Source organism: Lutjanus erythropterus, chromosome 9, assembly GCF_056507025.1.
Source record: "Lutjanus erythropterus isolate fLutEry1 chromosome 9, fLutEry1.hap2, whole genome shotgun sequence".
In the NCBI taxonomy this organism is placed as follows: domain Eukaryota; kingdom Metazoa; phylum Chordata; class Actinopteri; order Lutjaniformes; family Lutjanidae; genus Lutjanus; species Lutjanus erythropterus.
In genome coordinates, this window is record NC_139325.1 from 34086003 (window position 1) to 34110190 (window position 24188).

General features: G+C 39.7%; 2 protein-coding genes across 3 annotated transcripts; both read left to right on the top strand.

The window, feature by feature from the left end:
• Positions 1–914: 914 nt before the first annotated feature.
• mlf2 (myeloid leukemia factor 2) lies at positions 915–10552 on the top strand. Its single transcript, XM_084727272.1, has 8 exons — positions 915–1229; positions 3678–3789; positions 3911–3946; positions 5164–5217; positions 5347–5475; positions 5762–5921; positions 6109–6323; positions 10094–10552. The coding sequence occupies exons 1-7, from the start codon at positions 1186–1188 to the stop codon at positions 6318–6320; spliced, it is 747 nt and encodes a 248-aa protein (XP_084583398.1). The 5' UTR covers positions 915–1185; the 3' UTR covers positions 6321–6323; positions 10094–10552.
• A 1101-nt stretch (positions 10553–11653) lies between these two features.
• LOC146321950 (gamma-enolase-like) lies at positions 11654–21192 on the top strand. 2 transcript variants are annotated; one of them, XM_084727273.1, is made up of 13 exons: positions 11654–11763; positions 12407–12492; positions 13547–13642; positions 13774–13832; positions 13921–13990; positions 14094–14227; positions 14721–14943; positions 15423–15620; positions 17410–17486; positions 18926–19050; positions 19155–19263; positions 20340–20398; positions 20589–21192. In XM_084727273.1, exons 2-13 carry the CDS (start codon positions 12408–12410, stop codon positions 20656–20658), a joined length of 1305 nt encoding a protein of 434 aa, XP_084583399.1. In that variant the 5' UTR covers positions 11654–11763; position 12407; the 3' UTR covers positions 20659–21192. The 2 variants fall into 2 exon arrangements, with proteins under 2 accessions (XP_084583399.1, XP_084583400.1); XM_084727274.1 differs by lacking the exon at positions 11654–11763 and adding an exon at positions 11852–11981.
• The last annotated feature ends 2996 nt before the right edge of the window (positions 21193–24188 follow it).

Below are 24188 nucleotides of genomic sequence, written 5' to 3' on the forward strand. Positions count from 1 at the left end.
TGTCCCGGCATGATACATATGTGTACCAAATTTCGTACGCCTAGGTCAAAGTTAAAGCAGGGGGCTTCAATTTTGAAAACTGTTAGGGGGCGCCATTGAGCCATTTTGCCACGCCCCTTTGTAACGACCATAAAATATCGAATTTTTCGCAAGACCTGATGAGTGTGCAAAAATCTGGGACTTTTTGAGCCTGTTTAGGCCCTCAAAAATGCGATCTTAGGGGAAAAAGATAAATAATAAGAAGAAGAATAATTCCTTCAGTTTCAATAGGGCCTCGCACCGCCTTCGGTGCTCGGGCCCTAATAATAATAATAATAATATACACTAATGGTTAAGATATGCTGATGGTGGTTAAATGCTCATAATTTATGAACAAATATCTGATGAAGCTGACATGTATAAACGCTCTCTGATGGAGAAGACATAGTAAGCTTCAAGTGATGAGATCTGAGGCTTGACAGTACAGACAAATGTGGGGTCAGTATTTGGCCAGAAAAAGGTCACTGTGTCCTTTCTTGTCTAATATGTTGTGCCAAACAGCTTATTAATTATTTATAAAGTGTTTGCCACCTAATTAATAACACCATTAGAAGCCATTTATGCGTCATACTGTGAAGTGGTACTAAGAAAGAAAAAACTAAATAAAAAGTTTAAAGAATACTTTCATACTTTTACTTTAAATCTTTTAAAAAGTATCTTTAAAAAAACAAAACAAAAAAAACGTTTACGTGTAAGAATGTATTTTACAGGGTATTATTAGTACTTTTATCCAGATAAAGGACCTGAATACTTCCTTAATTGCGGCCAAATACTGACATTATATAAACGGTGTTATAAAAGCCTTTCAGGAAATGCTTTATTTTGAAGAACAAAGAGGCCGGAAGTCGCTGTTGTTAGCTCTGATGCTAACTTGATGGCAGTGTTGCTTCTCTTTGTCAGAGGACCGACTTCCGTTTTCATGTTTGGTCCAGGTTTCTGGAATTTACTATCTTGTGAGACTGAGCTATCTGTCACTTTGACAAACGGTTGCAGTGATTTAGTATTTTTTCGTGACGGAGCTGGTAAAAGGTCCTCAATTTCAGCCTGAACACAGTTTAAATCCGTCATCCCATTTCATCCTTGGAAAACACGACTGTTTACCTAGCTAGCTGGCTAACATCAGCCAGCTGAGTTAAATCACCTAGCATGTTTCGGTTCTTGAATGACGTTGATGACGACCCATACATGATGTAAGTATTGACATTAATTAATTTTTGTGTAGACAGTGTTATCACACATCGCTCTGTGTTTTACAGGAGGTGGAAAATGTACATTTTGGCACGCTAAGTCTTATTTTTCACTGTGCCTTAAGCAGGTACCTAACGTTACTCCAGCCAGCTGTGGGGGCCTACAGTGGTCCACCATATTGGATAGACAATAACAAAAAAAAAAGCTGTCAGAGCTCAACTGTCAGACTTGTCTTAACAATTCAGTAGCTAAAATATCCAATTATCACCGTGCACAACTCACTACAGATGTTTCCCAAATAACGCTGAGATTTAGATTTAGCTTATTTATGGCAGGTGGGAGCTTATTAACTGGCCTATGTGCGGGATCATCTTTAATATCACCTGAGGAATATTCACTACATATAGATGCGTCAAACTGAAAATTGATGACCATCCCACCCTTTGCTAAACATATGGCTATATTTAATTGGCATTCACAAGAAATTTATCTGAAGGGGTTGAGTAAAATCTGAAAGTCTGGATCCCTTTATAGACTTACTGCAAAGCAAAGTCTTGCATAATAGCATTGTTTCATGGACTATGCCTGTGACGTTTTTTTAATTGATTAATGAAATAGAAAAATCCATTAGACTAAATTCTTTAAATCTTATACTGTAGATATAAGGTATTTAAGGGAGAGTGGGGCACAGTGTGTCAGAAGCGAGGTCATTCAACTACATTATGCTACACTTTATAACATATATTTAACACTAGCCAGTAACGGCTTTAGATTATATTATATTTGTTTTTTTGATTATATTTGTGTAAACACTTAGACCTGGGTTATAAAGAATAAAGTCTAGACCTGCTCCATATAAAAAGTTAACTGAGATAACTGTCAGGATAGTTAGTTTTTTAGTTTATTTGTAATGGACAACATTTATGGTTGTGTAAGCAGTGTCAGATACACTGTATACCTGTTTATAACTGAAACTAATCTAAAACACCAGTTTTATTGATTTGATTTCTACATAAATAAAATTGACTTGACTTGGTGACAGGAAATATAGGCAAACTTCTACTGCAAGATGCAATTAAGTTATAGTACAGGGCTAGAAACTAACTTTTCACCACCTTCTCAAAACCCACCAGCATTGACCCACAGCATCCACACTGACAGGGCTGCCTGCACATGTGTCTGCAGACATTTTTTTCTATATGGACCTCACATGTGCAGGCATCGGCCAGTGCCAATTATCTCAAAATGCCGGGCAATCTGCCTGATTAATCGGCTGACGGATTACTATTCACCACCTGTCACATCATTTACAACAGTACTGTTTATAATGTCAAAACAAGATAAACATCCTGTCAGGGTCACAAACATATTGCCATCATTATAAAGTCTAGGGCTGCAGCTAATAATTCCAAATTAACCAATTTGTCCATAAAATGTCACAAAATATTAAATATTTCCCACAGCCCAAAGTAATGTCTTGAAATATCCTCAGTCCAGAAGAAGATCTTTAAAAAAGATTTGAAAAGCATCAAATCCACACAGTCGAGATGGTGAAAACAAAGCAGATTTTTATCATTTTTGTTTCAGAACAGTCATTTGATTATCAAATAACAGTTGTTCATTGACTTTCTGACAGTTGACTAATTGAATAAATGACTTGTCATTGCAGCTCAATGAAGTCCCTTTTGCCCTCCATCCATGCTCTTGAAAGCAAAACAAAAATGTGAAATGCGCAAATTTATCTTCATTGGAGATGAACAATTACGTGCTTAATTTATTAATTGACAGAGAATTAATTGGCAACAATGTTGATAATTTATGTAAGTCATTTGTCAAGTAAAAATGGCTCCTGAATATGAGGATTTTCTGTTTTTGTCTGTTAAATAGAATCGTAAATTGAATACCTGGGAGTGCTTGAATTTGTTGTGGATATTTTTCATTATTTTCCGACATTTTGTAGACTTATGATTGATTGAAAAGATGATAAATATATGAATCAAAATTGAAAACGGGTGTTAGTTGTGGCCTAAGGCTTGAAATGATCAGATGAGAGAAGATAAGTCTTTATTGATCTCCAGAGGGGAAATTTGGTTGTTGTAGCAGCACAAGGACAAAAATAAGTATAAATTAATAGAGAAAGTAAAAAATAATAAGACGTATAAATCAGAAATAAGAATAGAAGGAAAAACTATACAAGAGCATCTAAGCAAAGCAAAGCAACATAGCAAAAGCAGCAGTGGTGTGCTGTGATAAATCAACAAGTCTAGTTTATGTAAACCACACAGACGAGACTTACATATAATATGATGACATAATGAGACCTTGTGTTGGTCTGTATTCATATAAAGAGGAAAAAAATCAGTGCACATACTGTGTGTGAGTTTAATCACACTGCTACATCCAGTGAAATCACAAAAGCTTGTTTCAAAGTAATCTGTGATTTCTTGTAGGGATCCATTTGCAGCTCACAGGCAGCAGATGAGGGCCCTGTTTGGACCGTTTGCCATGGACCCCTTTGCCCTCACCCCCCAGATGCAGCCACACCGTGCACCGCGCAGACAGGTAACTGCCTATTCCGTTGATGGACTGTGTTCATGTGTTTTGAGTGTTTGGTATCCACATTAGTTTATGTTTTGTGTTTTTGAAGTTTTTTTTTTAGTTTAATGTGGGCTTTTTCTTCTAGGCTGGACCACTGGCCCCCTTTGGCATGATGGGAATGGTGAGTAGCTGCTTCTCTGACCTCGTTCAGTACCTGAAAAAACAGAACTTATATTTTGTTTTTTTGCTTTTTTTAAGATTTTTAAGCTTTTCAGTCTTTACTCAGTAGGACAGCTCTAGACAGACAGGATATGGGGGAGAGAGAGGGGAAAGACGTGCAGGAAAAGGCCACAGGCTGGAATCAAACTCTTGGCTGCCACTGAGGACTTCCAGCCTCGTTCTCTCCACCAACTGAGCTACCAGTCCACCCGAACTTATATGTTTAATATTATCTTTTAATTTTACAGATTATACATGCACAATTGCACTGTCAAGTGATTTAAAGTGGTAATAGACAACTTCTGTGCTTCAACTTAAATTTGAAGTCAAAGTTGATTGCACAGTGTAATGGCCATAGAATAATGACACCATCCATCTTGGGGTTGCCTCCCTATGAGCCTCACTTTCACTATGCAGATCTGTCTCCCACCAGGCACGATTTTCTCAGGAAAATGTCTCTATTATAGACTAAAATAAAAAAACAAATTCATACTTTATCCCCTTATGTTTTCTTCTAATGTTACTCACTCCTTCGCACCGATGCCAGCCCCTGCTATAGATTCATATTTGTGCAAAGCAGCATTACTCAGACTATTTTATCACTAAGCAAAGCACATCATTACAATAGCTTTCAATTTACCTCTTCAGTGAAGATGGTTTTCTCTTAGTTCTAAAGTTATGTTGATTATTTCTGCACACAGTTAGGCTCTGAGAAAATAGAAAGCTATCCAGAGTTGTGTACAGGTTCTGTCTTTACAATGCTGGGGCGACAGTTGTCTGTCCCCATTTTAACACTGTCAACAGTCAACAGGTACTCTGTTTTATGATCAAATGAACCAGGGTTATTATATTATTAATAAGATTGGATTTATCATACTTCACACAGAAACACTCTATGGCCAAGAGTATGTACAGTGAGGCGAAAAAAGACAAGCACGTTACACAATATGTACCTGAATCTGTGAATCTTCTTTTTAAACCTTTTTAAACAGAATTACCGGCGAACGACCAACAATACTTGCTTTGTCATTTAAGAATATGATTACATGAAAAAAGTGTGTTAAATGCATTTTTTATGGTGAGTAACCACCCCAGTGGTACTGAACTGACAATGAACGCTGTTGTTTCAGCGGTGTTGATGTTTCGTCACACGACACTTTTTCTGATTTATTTCTGCAGGGTGGAGGATTCATGGATATGTTTGGCATGATGGGAGAAATGATGGGAAACATGGTGAGTAGTTCTGTCACTCATTTTCAGATAAACGATAAAGTAAAACCCGTCAGGAATGAAACCCGTGTCTGGACAGTACTGTATCTCAGGTTGTATTTTTACTTGTTTATTGTTCTCTTTTTCTCATAGGAAAGAATGTCCGGTTCACCAAACTGTCAGACATTTTCCTCTTCCACAGTGATCTCCTATTCCTCTACAGACTCAGGGGCTCCTGAGGTTTATCAGCAGACCAGTGAAACGAGAACAGGCCCTGGAGGGGTGAGAATAACTAACAGATGTTAAAATGACTACAGTACATGATTACTTTCCTCACCCTCTCAGAACCAGTCTGAGTGGACCTGAGGCCTTCATGCTGTGTCAGTCCAGGCATGACTGTGGCCTTCTGGCCTCATTAACACAAGAAATCACTAGGAGTTGTAGTGACAATAAATGGATCATGTACAGTATAAATATCATAGTTGTCATACAAACATTAAAGTCTTAAGTTCATCCAGAGTTCATAGCATCCTTCTTGTTTTGGTAAACTGAATCTCTTGCCTGTCAGATTCGTGAGACGCGGCAGTCCATAAGGGACAGCGAGAGTGGCCTCGAGCGTCTCGCCATCGGCCACCACATCGGGGATCGTGCACACATAATGGAGCGTTCACGAAATCGCCGCACCGGAGACCGCGAGGAACGACAAGACTTCATTAACCTTGATGAGAGTGAGTCACTGAAAAATAATGTTCATGATGGAGGAGACCCACTCTGCTAAACTTTTAACATCAAAGAGAATTATGCTTTTATGTTTTTGTACCAATAAAAAAGAAATATAATGTTGTTCAGTTACCTAGATGTTGATAATTCTGCAGTGACATTAATATTTGTGTCAATTAACAACCTGCCCACTAGGTGATGCTGCAGCGTTTGATGAGGAGTGGAGGAGGGAGGCTGGAAGATACGGTGCACCCAATACCCGGGCGCTGGACTACGGCCGAGATCGACGGGGAGGAGGCCAGCAGCTGGCTCTCACTGCTCCTCCCAGCTCAACGTCCCCACCAGGCCATCGGCACGAGTCCCCCAGACACCGTCAGCCCCACACCCGCCCTCGCTACGACTGGTGAGAGGTAAGAGAGAGCAACAGTGTTGAGTATTTACAGGTTTGATTCTGAGGCGAGTCCAGCTCCAAAGTGAAGGGTTTAGTGGGGGATCACTGCTCTAATTTAGCTTAACACCTTCATTTTGAAATATACCAATACTTTGGCATGGCTCTTATCTCTCAGGCTTATGACATGTATATATATTTTTTGACTTATAAGCCAGCCAAGAAATAATTACAGAAAATTGTCAACATTACGTATTGAGCTCTGACAGTTTCTTTCTTTTTTTTGTTTACTGTAAAATGTTCTGTTCAATATATAGATTGGTCACAATTTCTTAAAGGGACAGTTGACCTCAAAATCAAAAATACAACTCTACAACAGTGCTCAAACCAAATCTGTCTAGATGGATAAATTGCTCTACAGGCCTGAGGAAAAATCTGTACTTTTGATTTTGGTGTGAACTGTCCCTTTAATATATAAATTGAAGGGATTCTAAGCAAAAATGTTTGATTAAAAATCTTTATTTTGGCCAGTATTGTCAGCGTAATGTCACTATCAGTGTAGGATTTTAAAATGCAGTATCTGTGAGGCTTCAGTTTTGACGCGTTTGGCCCAAAGGATGAACTGATCAGATGTTGGTGGTCAAAGGTCACTGTCACCTCATGTCCATCCCATGATACCTCAGGAACACCTGGAGGGAATTTCTTCAAACATCTTCAAACAAACACACGACCACTTGGACTCGATGATGAACTGATTAGAATTCGGTGGACAGAATATAAAGGTCAAGGTTTTGGCCGTAACGCAAGAATTCATGAAGCAATTATGACAAAATTACACATGAATATCTAATGATGAGGTGATGACACTTTATATCCAACAGGTCGAAGGTCAGCTTCACTGTGACATCATAATGTTCAGCTCAGTCCTCTGTAAAAATAGTCTATGAATGAAGACAGAAATGATTCACTGCAATTTCACATGTCAATATAGTGATATATTCAGTTTAGTCTAAATAATACACTCAATACCTTTTTATTAAATTCCTTCAAGTCTTCACTACAGACATTATATGAGTCTGGACAGACGTGGATGTAAACTGTTAACTTGACTGGTTGGTGGAGACAAACAACCACAAGACATTTGAGCGTGTGCTTTGCATTATTTTTCCTAGACTCCCACTTGTAGAGCTAGTTATTAATTATTAATTTATTTCTAAAACTAATAATCGAAGGCAACAGATGGCGAAGCACCTACTGCAATGCCACAATAATTCAGGTGTTGGGCCGATACTGATACTGAGTACTGAACGGGCTCATCCCAGGATGATTCCAGTGAATAATTTCCAGCGAGAAACATGTTGTCCTCGCTTAGAGACTGTTTTTAGGGATTTTTAGGACTGAGCTGAACATTATGATGTAACAGTGAAGCTGACCTCTGACCTTCTGGATATAAAATGTCATCAATTCATCATTTTATCCTATTAGATAATAGTGTGTTATTTTGTATCTTGAGTTGTGGCCAAAAATGTTTTTAGTGAGGCCACAATGACCTTTGACCTTTGACCTTTGACCAGCAAAATCTAATAAGTTTGAAGAAATTCTCTTAAGGGCACTTTTGAGATATCGCCTTCACAAGAGAGATGACCTGAAAAATTAATGCTTGTAGCCATAATAAAAAAAATGAAGGCATAAAAGTAATTTAAAACTTTTTTTTTCAAGAATTCTGAATCACAGAGGTGATTAAGCTCACAGTCATGACAAAAAAAAAGGCTTATCAGACATGTAGTAATCTCGATTAGCTGCAGACAAGATGTGTGTCCAGTGACCACACACAGACGCGAGTCGTGCATTAAGTCATATAGTCTTACATGAACAAGCAGCCCTTTGAGGACAAACATAATGCCGCTGTAGCCCAGATGAAATGTGTGAGAGTGTGACGCATCAAAGGCCCTGATTCTCTGACGCCTTTTTTTTCCCACCCGCACTGGAAACTGATTGGATAGAACTCATTGCCTCTGTTGGTTAGGTTGTTTATAGAAGCTGTTTGTGTGCAGATGTGCCTTGAGATTTTGGGTTTTGACAGAAAAAGTTTGCAAACCACGAATTTAGCTGCAAGAATATTAGGTTTTAAATGCGAGTAAACCCACTAAAACAGGCAATTGACCCTTTTCCCATGCCAACAGACCCATTTGCCTTGTCCTTTTATGATGATGTGCATTGGAAAGTCGATACTCACCAGCTTCCAAGTGCATCTCTGTGGTCTGAAGTTGTGTTAAGTTACTGCCAATAAAAAGCCAACATTTCATGATTTTGCTGCTTCATTGTAAAAGCTCCTAGACAACAAAATAACGGGGGACTTTTATTGTGAAGAATGTATTGGAAGTAAAATATTTATACACCGTTCAGCTGCTCGACTGAATATATGAGCGCTTCATCAGTAAATACACACCTTCAAGCGGCTGTAAACTGGGCTGATGTGCTGAGTCAAACTGAGTCGAGCAGTACATGGGGATGAAAAGGGAGCAAAAGAGGTGACAAGCCTTCATTGCCTCCGCTGAAAAGGGGAGGTGTCCAGCCACTGCTGATCGGAGCTGGACACGAGTCAGATCCTTCAATAGCAACACAAAATAAAAGTTCCTTGTAACAGCTGTAGATACATTTATTCTGGTTTAAGTGATCCTCAAACCTCCAAGACAGGGGAGCCAACACTGTAACACCAGTACACTATGAGGCTCCTATAGACTGCACGATAACATTGATCATGCAGATTCAATGCATGTTACTCTGTATGTGTATGTTATTTGAATTGTAGCGCTTTCATGTAACTGCAAGAGGAGAAGAAGAGGAATATCCACATCATCAACTTGTCATCCATCTGTACCAGTATACTAATGTTGTTAAAAATGTGTAGATATGGGTTGTGCCCACAGTCCCGCTGTAAAATTTTGCTCCCTAAATGCTTCACACTGGTGATTAAAGACAGTTTGCATCAAAACGCTGACAAACTGGCTAATTGGCTGTTGTTGGACACGTCTCACAGTGCAACCTAGGACCACCATTTTGAATTGAAAACCAGAGTCCTACACAGGTCCTTTTTTTTTTTTTTTCAGGACCTTGCAAAGCTGAGAACCCAAACTGACCCGCTAACCCTAACCCACGATTAAACACACATACACAGTCACTCACTTGTTTTCAAAAGCTAATACTCGTTGAAACTTTTTACAAGCAACAAAACCACTGACAACGTTTTTCTCACGGTCTTTTAGTGCACCAAAATCCTCCCAAACGTTCGACTTGGCTTTCAACGATATATTGTCCACAATTTGGTCACCATTCACCACTGACTATTTATGCCTTTCTGGTATCAGTTTGAAGCCATCGGCTCGCCGTCACTGCTGTCAGATCAGAGAGTGACATCCCTTTGTTTGACAAGATGTGGGGTCAAAGGTTGTGAAGTAAACTTTCACAATAAAACCCTGGCAGCCGATTGTTTGATTAGCAGATGTCAGTGTTAAAAATACTGCACATTCCTCCAGGGGAAAAAAACATTATTGTATACATTATATTATTGTTCTCACCTGCAGTTAGTTCATTTTTACCTGTGCCAGCACCCGTGAATTTATATAAATATACAGTATTTATCTATTACGTACATTTTTTGTGGGTCATCCACAGGTATCCGTGGTCCATGTTGTGTTAAAGCGGAGTCCTCAGTTGTTTAATGAGAGCTCTGTTGATTCCACCTGTCTGTCTGTCGTAACAAACACTGTTGCCTTGGTCGACTCCCTGCAGGTGTCACACTTGGGTGAGCAGATGGAAGGAGGTGAGGGAAGATTTCCCCGATGCTGTGAACCGCGCTGAAGACGGAAGTTGATGATCGTCACAACTGCCCGTCGTAAATGTTTGATATGACTGGACTGTCCTTACATAAACAACACACACACACACTCACACACATATACAACTCTCCTTCTCCACTGTAACACTCAACACACACACATACATGCACACACAATCCCACCCTTGTTAAAACATGGGTATAACAACACTCACTTTATATATACTCATTCTCAAAACTTGACATGTGTTATTGCCCACTGCACTAAAGTGCTCCAGTATACAGTACATCTGCTGTACAGTCCATTTTATGTTTGTGAAGACACTAGTGTGTCAGTGAATTGAATTGTATACTGTTAACTAATTAATCTAACTAAATAAAAGTTCATTAAACATTGTTAGATAATTACAAAATGTGTCTCTTGTGGTTGTGTTTGAAATTCTATCTGTTAAATGTGTGTTTGAGCTTGAAAGCGGTCAATATATGCAACTGAATCTGTCAACGATTGGTATTTTGCTCCATCATTGTTGCATTTAAAGTTATTGATTCTCTGCAGCTGCACAGTGTGCAAAATCTTTTAATTCCTCTGCTGTTGTTTCCTTTTGAACGGACAAACCAGCCACACATTTCACCCCAACTGCATGTGCTCCCTGTTCCTAGTGCCACCGTGTCTGTGGGTCATGTGACATCCAGATGGAGCAGCACGAGCGAAGCAGCCAATGAAAGCCGTCCCCTCTTTTGACAAATCGCTCCCACAGCAGGCTCCCTGCCTGCCTGCCTCCGTCTGTCTCTGCTCGCTGTATCTTTAATTACATCCACGACTATTTTTAAATGCACATCCTCCCTCTCTGCACCCCCCCCCCCAGCATGCACTGCTCTTGTCACCTGTCTACCTGTCTTCCTGTCTCCTTTAATCCCCATCATTAGATCTCTAAAGGTTCTCCAACAAGGCAGCTCATTCTGTGCTTCTGTCTCTGCTCAGATGTCTCCTCCTCTTCGATGTTTCTTAGTTTTGATATTTTCTGCCTGTCGTCCTCGTCTAAATATACAGATGTTTGATTCCGTGCCTTTATTTTTCTCCCAGTTGTGATGACTTTCTTTGCAGGATGACAGCACGGCGTGGATTTGGCAGCAGCCACAAATTACCTTTTCATGTTAGCGGTTAGCTGGAACAATATTTGCACTCATGTCATGACTGCTGCTGTAGTTAGCTAGCAGATGAGCAGATGTACGCTCAGCAAGCAGTGCAAAACAAATGACAGGACTTGTAGGAAGACAGGAAGACAATGTTAAATGCAAAAGGTTGCAAATGGTTGCTGTAAAAGGTGACAGCGCAAACCACAATACCTCAAATATTTATTTACCTGCACCTTCATTAAAACAGAAGAAAGACATGCGTGCTTTCTATTCTGTTCTATTCCTTTTTTTTTTCATTCTTTCCCAGTTTTGTTCCCTCCCATCCTCTCTGCGTCTTCCAATGACTCACACGCTCCCCCTCCCCCCGGTGTGTCATATGTTTTCACCCCTTCTCCTCTTCCCTCCCACCTCCCTGTCCCTCTATCCTCTCCCTCTCATTCGCCCACATCCGCTCACTTTTCTCCACCAGGCTTCAAACACGCTGCAGGTAACGTTTAAAAAGATTGATCTATTTCTTCATTCCCTCCATCCCTCTAAGCCTCCTCCATCTTCCTCCTCCCCCTCATCATCTCATCTCCTCCTGCTGTGTGTCTTCTCACCGTCTCATCCCTCCATTGGTCCATATTCATATTCACTGACTGAAACAGCACAGAAAATTGAACTGGCTTTTGGTCCGGAACAGGTTGACAGTAGATCCATAAATAGGTATGCATTATTAGCATTTGATTTATGTTACCTTCTCTGCGTATGTGTGTGTGGGTGTGTGTGTGTGCCAGCATCTTCCCAGGGAGCATCTTTTCCACAGCTTTCCATCCCTAAGGCTGCGTCACTATCATTACAGTGTGTGTGCATGTGAGGAAGAGGAAGAGGGGTGTGAAGCCCTTGTGACTAATGTGAAATTGAGGCACCTCAACAACACCGCTGTTTGCTGTTATGAAATGCATTTTTGACATTTGACATCACACACGTCTCTCTGTCTCTCCATGCACTGATCATCCCTTTTTTTCAAAGCAAAATGAGATAGAATGATGTAAGATCTTGTGTATGAGCGTTGAGTTGTCATGTCCAGTACAAATGGTTAAATAAAGATAATGTTTTCTTTTTTTTTTCTTTTTTTTTTTTTTTTACAGGATGTCCATAGTGAATATTGTTGCCAGGGAGATCCTGGACTCCAGGGGGAACCCAACTGTGGAAGTAGATCTGCATACTAGCAAAGGTTAAAAACGAACCACTCAGACTGCTTTTGTATTTTTGCCTAATAATGAGCTTAAAGGGAAAATCTGACACTTTTCATGTGGATTTCCAGTCAGTGTTGATGGTGAATGAAGCAATAAATTCCTCTGTTCGTGCTGTATTGACAAGGAAAGATTAATTATCCTGCTTGTGGAGCCGTGCCGGCAGCGTAGTAGATATCAAGACTGAAACAGCCTGTGGTTTTCACCAACGGCATCACTGTGACATCACTGGATGCAGGAAGAACAACAGCTTTTACAGCATGAGAAGTCAGTTTTCTTGGTCAATACAGCGCGCACTCGTAGCTCAGTTGGTGGAGCGTTTGCCCCATATACTGAGGCTGAATCCTCTGCAGCAGCTGTGGGTTCGACTTCTGCTTTGCTGCATGTTATTCCCCCATACTCTCTCTCTCTCTCTCTCTCTCTCTCTCTCCAACTTTCTGGACATATCTTCAGCTGTCCAATAAATTAAGGGCATAAAAGCCCCCCCAAAAAAAAAAATATGAAGCACACACTGAGGAATTTATTCCTTCGACTGACTACATTTACTGTCAAAAATGACTGAACATCCACATGAAAAGTGCTGAATTTCCCTTAAACAGTTTTCCGAATCTAATCTAAGCTCAAAAAATCACCAGGTTGTATTTGCACAAGTAGAGATGTACAGTATTTCAATTAAATGTATTTAAAATACATATTTAATTACTAGTTTTTGTAGTTTGTTTTTTGCTGGGCTGAAAAAATAACAGATTAAACAAGAAAAGTAGTACATTTTGAAGGAGCTAACGGCTGCTGCATCTACATGCAGAGCTGTTGATGTTCATTATAGTGCATTTTTTTTGGTTTTCATTTTAAGTACATATTAGCAGCAATTATTTGTAATTTGCAACAAAATGCTTTTTGATGTATTTGTGCCCATTTCTGCAGACAAGCTTACCTTTACCTTTTCCACCCATCTCACTGCCTGCTCCTCCATCTTTCACCCCTAAACATGTGCTTCTCCCCCTCTATCCGCCATCCGTCTTTTCCTCATTCCAGGTCTGTTCAGGGCTGCTGTGCCCAGCGGTGCATCCACTGGCATCTACGAGGCTCTGGAGCTCCGGGATGGAGACAAGACTCGCTACAAGGGCAAAGGTGAACGCTTATAATGAGACGTATCGTCTGTGCCTGTGTCCCTGCGCTTGCTTTGAGGATTTTTTTTGTGGTTTGGTGACATAAATGTGGGCTGACAGTTTTTTTTTTCTCCATCTGTCCTGCTGTCTAAGGTGTAACCAAAGCTGTTGGTCACATTAATGACACCCTTGGACCTGCCCTCATTCAGTCTGTGAGTAGCAGAGCAGAATTTGCTCCATTTGTAACAGAAATGGTCAAACAGAATGAACTGTGTGAGTGACATTTTGTTTTTCTATCAGGGAATCAGTGTTTTGGAGCAGGACAAACTGGACAACATGATGATTGAAATGGACGGCACTGACAACAAATGTAAGCCTCATTCACATCTCATGCACATTCTCGTGTTGGCATATATGTGCAATGACATGTTTTCCGCACCACTGGCTGCATCCATGTGTTGTGTTTCTTTCAGCCAAGTTTGGGGCCAACTCTATTCTTGGAGTATCACTGGCCATATGTAAAGCTGGCGCAGCAGAGAAAGGTGTCCCCCTGTACCGTCATATTGCTGATCTGGCAGGAAACAGAGAGTTGGTCCTCCCAGTTCCTGTGAGTCTTTATGAATGTACTTCATACAGTAAGATATGGTGCTACAGTAAGAAAAGACATGACACAACACAATATAGTTTTTGGGGTGGGCTTGGGCAATTTCTGATCACAGCTACAAAAATATAAGTCTGGCAGCTAACCTGCCTGACTAGGCAAGTGGTAAAAGTTAATCTTTTTAACTATTTTGTCATGTTATTTCATGACTATTTAAGTGTCAGAGGAAGAGATTTCCCACTGTTCTTCATTTATTATCATATTTTTCATATCTTTTGGTTTTAGACTGACGAAACAGGACATTTAAAGGCTTTGGACATTTTTCACTTTCATATTTCGTATGAAAAACATAAAATACAAGAAAACAGAACATAGTACAAAAAAGGTGTAAAATACTAAATAAGTTGTATTCTACTAAAATAAGTAATACTGAAATAAATTCTTCCAAACACAAAAGCCCAAATACAATCTCATCTCCCTTATCTGTGTCCTCTCTCAGGCTTTTAATGTGATCAATGGGGGCTCCCATGCTGGTAACAGGCTGGCTATGCAGGAGTTCATGGTGCTTCCTGTGGGGGCGGAGTCTTTCCGTGATGCTCTGCGTGTGGGGGCGGAGCTCTACCAGACCCTGAGGAGTGTCATCAAGGAGAAATACGGTCAGGATGCTACAAATGTGGGTGACGAGGGAGGTTTTGCTCCTAATATACAAGAGAACAGTGAAGGTAAGAGAACAACATCATCAATTTAAAGAAGTGCTTTTCTTGATTTCCTCTGATGTCATCCAGTTGCTGAAGAAGTAATCAAATAATTTACTTCAGTAAAAGTACTAATACTATGCTGTGAAAATAATCCATTTAACAGATAATTCAAGTGGAATTTATACAGTTTATTTAACTTAAGAAATAGGAGAATTTTTAATCCTTCAGATTATCGGAAAAAATAAAATTCAACACATCTGGAGATACATAGTTTTAGGGTTTGAAAATTTGTAACCTGAAAAGTAAATAGCAACTAAAACTGTCTGACAAATGTAGTGGAGGAAAAAGATATGATATTAACGCCTGAGATGTAGTGGAGTTCAACTAGTAGTAAAGTGAAAATACCTCAAAAAGTAAAAATACCTCATATTCAAATACTTGAGGAAATTAACGTAGCTACACTCCACCACTGATGTGACCTCTCTGTTTCTCTGTTGTTTCAGCCCTGGAGCTGATAAAGACGGCCATCGAGAAAGCCGGCTTCACAGACAAAGTGGTGATCGGGATGGATGTCGCTGCTTCAGAGTTTTTCATCGAGGGGAAGTACGACCTGGACTTTAAGTCTCCGCCCAACGCCACTCGCAACATCAGTGCTGACGAGCTGGCCAGCATCTACCAGGGCTTCATTAACAACTACCCAGGTTTGTGAGTTTGTGTGTCAGATTTCAGCCCTGAAACAAGTCAAATACAAGCCAGAAACAGATACAGTGCGCTGTTATACTTACATAGAGCAGTGGTTCCCAACCTGAGGGTCCCGACCCCCAAAATATAAAAATATATGAGCTCTGCCACGAGGGGTCTCGCTCAGAGTCAAACAAAAAGACAAGATGTAGTTTGTCACTTAAGGACTTGATGCCAAGTGGCATTGGCTCATGGGAGTTGTTGTCTTGATTGTGAAACATCAATTACAGCTGATGAAAATCTGTCTGACTCAGACAGGAATCATGTTCATAAACAAGGCAATATTAAAGTTTTATTCACATTATTTTTAGTCACGTTTCCTGACTTCCTTCCTCACTCTCTGAAGTATCTAACATACTCCCAGAACTCATAACAACTAGTGGCTATTGCAAAATGCACCATTACCTCGATTAAATTACATATTTCTGTGTGTTTGAACATTGTTGGAAAGATTTGGGATGATGTAAGTACGCAACTAGACAAAATATAAAGCATAAGGCTTTTGTTTTTAGACTTTTTAAGGCAGAAATATTACATATTACAGCCAGAGTTGTGAGACAACTTGTTTAAAAAATATACAGATGCCCTGACAAAGAAATGAAGCAGTTCTTTTTAAAGGTGAAAGTAATATTTAAGATATAAAGTTTTAAAAATCTTACAATATAAGTGCATGATGAAGACCTGAACAACTCATCCCTGATGCAACAGGAACTAATCTGTCATCTACATCACTCATTTTATACAAACATCAAGCAGTTATTTTGTCACTGTTTGGATTATTTACTATTTGGATCATCATCACCACTGCTGAAGTTTCACAAGAAAACAGCTTTGCAGAACCTCTCAAACAATTTAATGAATGGTGACCAGTTTTCAAGTATAAAAAAAACATGAAATGCCTCCATACTGCTCTTCTGGTGTAATCCAAGTCTCCTAAAGCCCCAACGTGCCAAACTTCACTGTAGATCCTTAGTTTGGAGTCATGTTCACTTGCACATGCACACCATCTGAACTGTGTATGTGTGGTACGACGCTGTGTGTGTGTGCAAGTGAACAGCATGCTGGGACTTGAACAACACCAGATGAGCAGTACGGAGGCATTTTATTTCTTTTTTTTTTTTTTTCTCGGTTGTTTTTTTAATGTTTTAAAACCATTCACTTAAACTAAACTAAACCTGACCTTCAGTCGGCATGAGAGTGAGTAGATAATGACTGAATCTTCATTTTTGGGTGAACTGTTCCTTAAAAGGAAAAAGGTTGGGAACCACTGATTGTATTCATTATGGACCTTTAAAATAAGAGAAATTTGCTGGTTTCCACAGATCACGCAGGCTCATTAGAAGACGGCGCTAATGGCCGATTGAATTTCTGTGAGCGTATTTTTCCTGTTTCTACGATCACCGTGTTTCCTCCATCACCTCTTAGACAGATAAACTGAGAGAACCAGAGAGCTCGATGTCTCCACAGTCTGGTCTCTCCTCCTGACACTCGGGCCTGTTAAAGAGGGTTTAATTATGCGCTACACTGCACATTTGGCAAGCAGGGACCTACTCTGATGTGGCTCTTTACCCTGTCAATGGTGTGCTTCCTGCTTGCGTGGGCAGCTGTGTGTGTGTGTGAGCATCTGTGAGTGTATTTTAAGACATTTACTCCCATTAGGACCTTTACTGGCAAATGCCGCTGGCGCTCTGACCTGTAGGTAAATAATGTATGAAAATAAATGATCTCACCCACCTCTCTTTTCTTCAGTGGTGTCTATTGAAGATCCTTTTGATCAGGACGACTGGCCTGCTTGGTCACAGTTCACAGCCTCAGTGGGGATCCAGGTAAGATATCACACTTTGTCCTCATTATGTGGAAGTGAAGTAGTTCAGCTGGTCCTTACAGGGTTAACCGAGTAATGGAGGCTTCCTAAGTCCTGCTCCTTTTCAGGTTTATCTTTAAATCGCGCACATATATATTTAACTTATCAACAGATGACTAGTGTATTTGTAGTAATCTGACTTATGAATGAAAATGTAAAAAAATGTTACATTTGCCCCCAGTCTCCCCTACGTAAATAATGCTAAATGTTAGCCTTGTGCTTGTTTATGTTAAAAAGAAAACCAGAGTTTGAAGATGGTTAAAGGATGTTGCTGGAGGATCTGTAAAAATTACGTATAGGCTACTGTATATAGTCACATCTAAAGTTAGCTAATGTTAGCAAAAAATGAGCTAACTAGCTAAACTACATCAGTGGTTAGCTTGCAGATGTAATTAGCTAGCTAACGATTGATGTCAATTGGTTAGCTTGCTGGTTAGCTAGTGTTTTGCTAAAAGTAGCCATCAGATTTATGTGGTTATCTAGCAGTTTAGCATTGTGACAACATTAGCTAATTCAAAATGTAACTCCATGTGGTTTTTACAGATCCCCAGCAACATTTTTATGTGGTGTCTTTTCAAACATAGACGCGGTTAGCACAGCGTATTTAACTACAGGAAAAAGGAGAAAATGGAGCGAGGTTCTGCCGGGTACCGAGCTTTCTCAACTGTTATTGGAGTACAGAGCAAAATGGGGCGGGACTTAGGAGGAGTCAATTGATAATTGCATTTCCATCCATTAAAACTGTCAAAATTGATGCTGCAGAGGTCCGAGATATCCAGATTTTTAGTTGCTAGCATGGCTGCCAAATACTGGATTCTGCCATCTGTAATGAAACTGAATAGCATTCACTGATTGTCCTTGTCCTGGGAAATGTCCATGTCACCAAACTCCACTTTAATATCATTGGTTTACAGATTAATATACGCAGGGCAACAACAAACATTCAGATTTCCTTAGCCAGGGGTCAGCAACCTTTACTTTCAATAAAACCATTGTTAGGCCAGAAAAAAGTCCCTTTGGAGCCGCAGCTATTCAATTTCTATATTTTCCTCTGAGACTCCTCGTTTTTGTATTTTATATCCATATCTAGCCGAGGGACAGTCGAGACCTGCCACCTCCAAAATATAGAGGAAAAGGTGTAAACATAGGCTGTGACACATTTTATTTAACTAAATATTAAAACATTTTTATTCAGTGTATTCACAACAAATTTTTACATTTGGAGACTGTAATAATCACTTTAGACCAACAGCAATGGTAAAAGAAAATCAAGATGTTAAAAAAAAAGAACTGTTATTCATTTCTTTTTTCTTTTTTTTTGTTAATGCCACAGACTTGATTCTATTTATATGAGTAAATAAATGCACTTCAGTCTGTAACTTTGCTGTATGAACTGTGCAGGTGGTTGGAGACGATCTGACGGTCACTAACCCACGCAGGATACAACGAGCCGTCGAGGACAAGGCCTGCAACTGCCTGCTGCTTAAAGTCAACCAGATCGGCTCCGTTACAGAGGCCATCAAGGCGTGAGTTGATTTTGCGTGTGTGTGACGCGTAGACATACAGTAGGCACACGTGAAAGCTTGCATTATGGTAACACTGGCCCTGCCCCTCTCCCTCTCTCTCTCAGGTGTAAACTGGCCCAGGAGAACGGCTGGGGTGTGATGGTGAGCCACCGCTCAGGAGAAACAGAGGACACCTTTATAGCCGACCTGGTGGTTGGTCTCTGCACCGGACAGGTAACACACACACACATACACACACACACACACACACACACACACACACAATGGGAAGTTCTGTCCATTCTCCATTTCCCATTTTAGTTTCTCATACAGTTAATGTCGTTGGTTGGGTGAGTTTATAGAAACAGAAATGACTGGGATATGTGCAATTGTGTATGACCTTATAACCGCACTTTATATTCCTTTGTTTGCGTTTGTGTGCATATGTTGTTAGGTTTTTGGTTTTTTTTTTGCTCTGTTCTTGCTCTTCTGTGCATGTATGTATGTATATATGTAATTTTTGTGTTGAAGGTCCAGTCTGTAAAATAAAAAAGTAAAAACTTGAATAGCAAAAGTAAAAAATTCTACATTTGTGCCGTTGTAACTCACAGGCACTGTCGAATACAAAATAGACAAATACAAAATTTACACTGCGACACATTTCCATTGCGACAGCGCAGTGTGCAAACAATACAACACAAAATAACAATGTAGATTTGATACAATACTAATTTGAAAAGTGATCCCTCTTTTGATATAAAGGCAAACAGAAACAGAAAACAGCAAAACACACAACACAAAAAGTTCATTTAGACTGAGTTAACAGGCCATCGCGTTGTTTTTATTTCCCAAAAAAAAAAAAATTAAATGCTTTATAAAATGTGTACTGCAGATGTAAACATCTGTAAACATCACCCAAATAAAATCTCCTGTGACCCACCTGTGGGTCCCGACCCAGTGTTTGGGAATGCCTGGATCAATCAGTCCACAGAAGAACAAAAATCACTCTTAATATTTAAAAAACATACCAAACATTTGCTGATCACAGGTTTAAAATGTTGATATTACAGAAGCTTGCTTCTCTATGAAATGTGAATACTTTTGGTTCGTTGGCTGTCGATCAGTCTAAGAACTCTTAACACACGATTTAAGGAGTAGTTGCCATTATTTTTGACATTTTACAGAGTACTGCATGTGATTTATTAAAATAAACAACAACCGAAAGATCATTTGATAGTGAAAACTGTTAGTTGCCGTCCAAATACCAAGTGTCTCTCTGTGATCCTTCATAATTTTTTGTCTCCTCTCAGATCAAGACTGGAGCTCCCTGTCGATCAGAACGTCTGGCCAAGTACAATCAGCTCATGAGGTGTGTATCCACAGCTTAATTTGTAGTATGTGTGTGTGCATATGTATAGAAATATATATAGAAAACCTTTAGCATCACTTGTAGCGCTTACGCCACTTTTTCTCTTCTTCTTCTCTTCTTTGTTTCGTCTGCTGTTTCACGTTCATCCGCCCTGCTTTTCGTGTCCTCCTTCACCTCCTCTTCCTCTCAGGATTGAGGAAGAGCTGGGTGACCAGGCCCGCTATGCCGGGCACAACTTCCGCAACCCCAGTGCCCTTTGAGTGCCGGCGCCGTTATCAATGACACACAAGAAAGCACACCTGCATACGTACAGATCGTGTTATATTTCCCTGAGACACACACATAGTAATGAAATAATGTCACCTGTTTCTGCAGAGCTCTAAACACAAACTTTAAAAGAATTAAGACTAATTAGTTTCCAAATAACTTAAAATACACAGATAATACACTATAGCTACAGTATATTGACCTGATGCTTCAGCAAGTGATTGACTTAATTGAATACAGCCGGTTGCAGCAAAGCCTGGAGGGAAAAAAAAATCAGTATTTCACCTCTCGGCAGACGAGCACTTCCCCCGACGCACTTGTTAGTTTCTGATCCCTCTGACTGTCTCCTTCTGACTCACTGCGGAAGTGTTTTGATCTTTTGTGCCCTGTCGTTTCCTCTTCCTCCTCTTCCTCCTGCCATTTTTGATGTGAACACTCAGCTGCTTGCCACAAAATTGTGTCTGTTACCTTGTATGTCTGAGGTTGAGCTTAATAAAGAAATGGATATGTGTTTAAGTCGAACCAAAGCTCTCTGTGTGTTTGTTTAAAGGCTGTGTCTTTTATTTCTTCTCTCGCTTAAAAGGTAGATAATCACTGAATTGAACACGGCTGAAAACCAGAAAACCACATCTGCAGTGCTCTCCAGAAAGAAGAAACATTCAAGCATGTCGAGCTTCTGGCCACACTAAATATTGATGTCACAGCAGGTGTTTGACATCGCTTTCCAAAAAAAGTCTGACAGGAATCCTGCAGAAAAAATAGTAAAGGTCATTCCTGCTGGTAAAATTCTGCAAGAATATTATCCTGCAGGTTGGTGGTGATCATTTTTCTGTAGGATCTAAGGATCATGAGCAAATCTTTTAGGAATTTTGGAAGAGATCAAGTAGGAATTCAGCACAAAGTGTGAAGGAATCATCTCAACTTTCTTGCAGGAATTTGCTTGGATAGTTCTCTGAATTATGCCAGGAACTAAATCAGAATCAGAAACAGTTTTATTGCCAAGTTGGTTTTCACTTATGAGGACTTTGCTGTGGCATGTTGGTGCGTAAATATAAATAAAGATTAAGGCAAGCACTGTTGGTTAAAACAGCATAAGTAGAAAAATCCACAATAAACCCACAAAAGAACAAAAATGTAAAATAGTAGAAACAGTATAAGTGCGACCGTTAAAGCTTCTGCGTCTGCAGGATGACAAGAGCAAAAAAATGTGCAGGAGCAATCTGTCCATTAAAGGTGCAGAAAGCAGGACAGGCTCCGTAGTCAGCTGTCAAACAGGGCAGAACACCCGCTGTGAAATCAATGACATCCCCTTTTTCACAGCAGACATTTTGACGTGTCATAGCAGAAAAAGCACAGATGTCATTGATGATGGCTGCGTTCCATTTAGGTGTTCCAGGTCCACGACGGACCTTGTTCACTGCAGCCATTTTGACATGAAATGGTCGCGTAAAACACACGGGTGTAACCGGTGATTCTAATTAAGGTTCTGTTGTGTTCTCGTCAAACAGAGTCAGGCTGCTGCTGCTGTGGATGTTGGCTCACTGAAAAATGCTCTGCTACACTAAATGGGGCATGGACTTAATTAGTATCATTGGTAACACCTGTGTTTACCCCAGAAATAGTGAAAAAGCAGTATTAGAGTGTGGAGTCATAGGAGTGCTATTCATGTGTGCAGGAATCCACTTCACTTCAACCACAGATGGCGTCTTAAACAGGATTTCAACCTATTTAATACACCGTCTGTGGCTCCAGCTCTCTACTTGGACTGCAGGACTCATTGCTAACCTGACACACCACCTGGGAAGTCATCCTTAGTAACTGTTTGGAAAAGGGCAGGCACCGTCTATCACGTCTAACACGGGCTAACTTCAGCCAATCAGATCGACGCCTCCATGGACGCTTTGTGCTCTTGTCACACCTAAAACCAGGCCGGTAGCTGCCAGTGGTCTCTCCTAGGAGGCTGACTGGCTGCACCGTTTTTGGTTCGGACACAAACAGATAATTTGAAGCCTGACAAGATGAATTCTGATCTTATGATCTTGAGAATCCAGCTGCCTTGCAAGGTAAATGTATTGCACCTTTAGATATAAACTGTACCCACAAATAATAATTTATAAATAAAATACTTATAATTCATTTATATTTTATTTCTATTCATACTTCCATGTTTATTTATTTCTCTCTGTATTTCCACATTTTTATTTACTGATTAATTACTTTATTCATTCCTCTTTATTTTTCCTCATTTATTTGTTTGTTTCTCTTTATACTTCCATATTTTTATTTACTTATTTATTCTTTTATTTATTTGTTCCCTTTATATTTGCACATTTTTAACTGATTTGTTTCTCTTAATATTTCCACATTTTTAAGTTACCTTTTTATTCTTTTATATACTTTTCACATTTTAAGTAATTTATTCTTTTATTAAATCCTCTTTATTTTTCCACATTTATTTATTTGTTTCTCTTTATATTTTCACATTTTAAGTAACCTGTTCAGTCTTTTATTTACTTCTTTTTATCTTTCCACATTTTGAGTTATTTACTCGTGTATTCATTCCTCTTTATATTACCACATTTTCTATGTATTTATTTTTGTTATATTCCCACATTTTTGTATTTGTTTATCTTCATATTTAAACATTTATTTATTTATCCACATTTTTTAAGTTACTTAAATATATTTTATTTTCTTCTCTTTATATTTCCACATTAGTGGATGTTATTTATTCTTTTATTCCTTTTTAAATTTTTTATTATTCCTTTTAATATTTCCACTTTTTTTTTTATTTATTTGTTTCTCTTTATATTTCCACATTTTTTAAAATTTACTTTTTTATTCTTTTTTCCCTTCTCTTCATATTTCCACATTAATTCTTTTTCATGTCACTCCTGTGACTCCACAGTAGACTGTATATTAGTCTGTATAGGCTGTACACACACCTGACCCTGGTAACAACACGTCAGCTGTCGCCACATGTCACGTCTCGCGGCTGCAGATCGATCATCGTCACCGGCCGCTGATCGTTACACGGACCGATCAGCAGAGGGCGCTCCGCTCTCTTCCTGTCCGTCGTGCCGGGCTGCTGCTGCTGCTGCTGATGATGATGAAGGAAGGCTGGAGCCGCGCAGGCGCACCGGGTACAGTCTCCGGCCGGGTTTCCATGGTTACCACACAATAGGAGACGGGACAGGGGGCTGCGTGAAGGGGAGAGAGGGAGAGAAACGAACGACAGCAGCGGAGCGGAGGGGAGGAGGAGGAGGAGGAGGAGGAGGAGGTCTGCAGAGCCGCTTGACTGGACACACCGCTGCAAGCTTTTCCCAGACAGACACACAGACACACAGACAGACAGGGACACATAACACAACAGAGGACACGATTTTAATTATCCGTTTGTTAATTGTTTAATTATTCCAAACGAGTTAGTTAGCTTTCTTTGTCATTAAAAATTTCACGTAATTTCCTTTTTTTTTTCTTTTTAACTGTAAGTATTTTCTGTTTTCAGCTTGTTTGGCGTTAA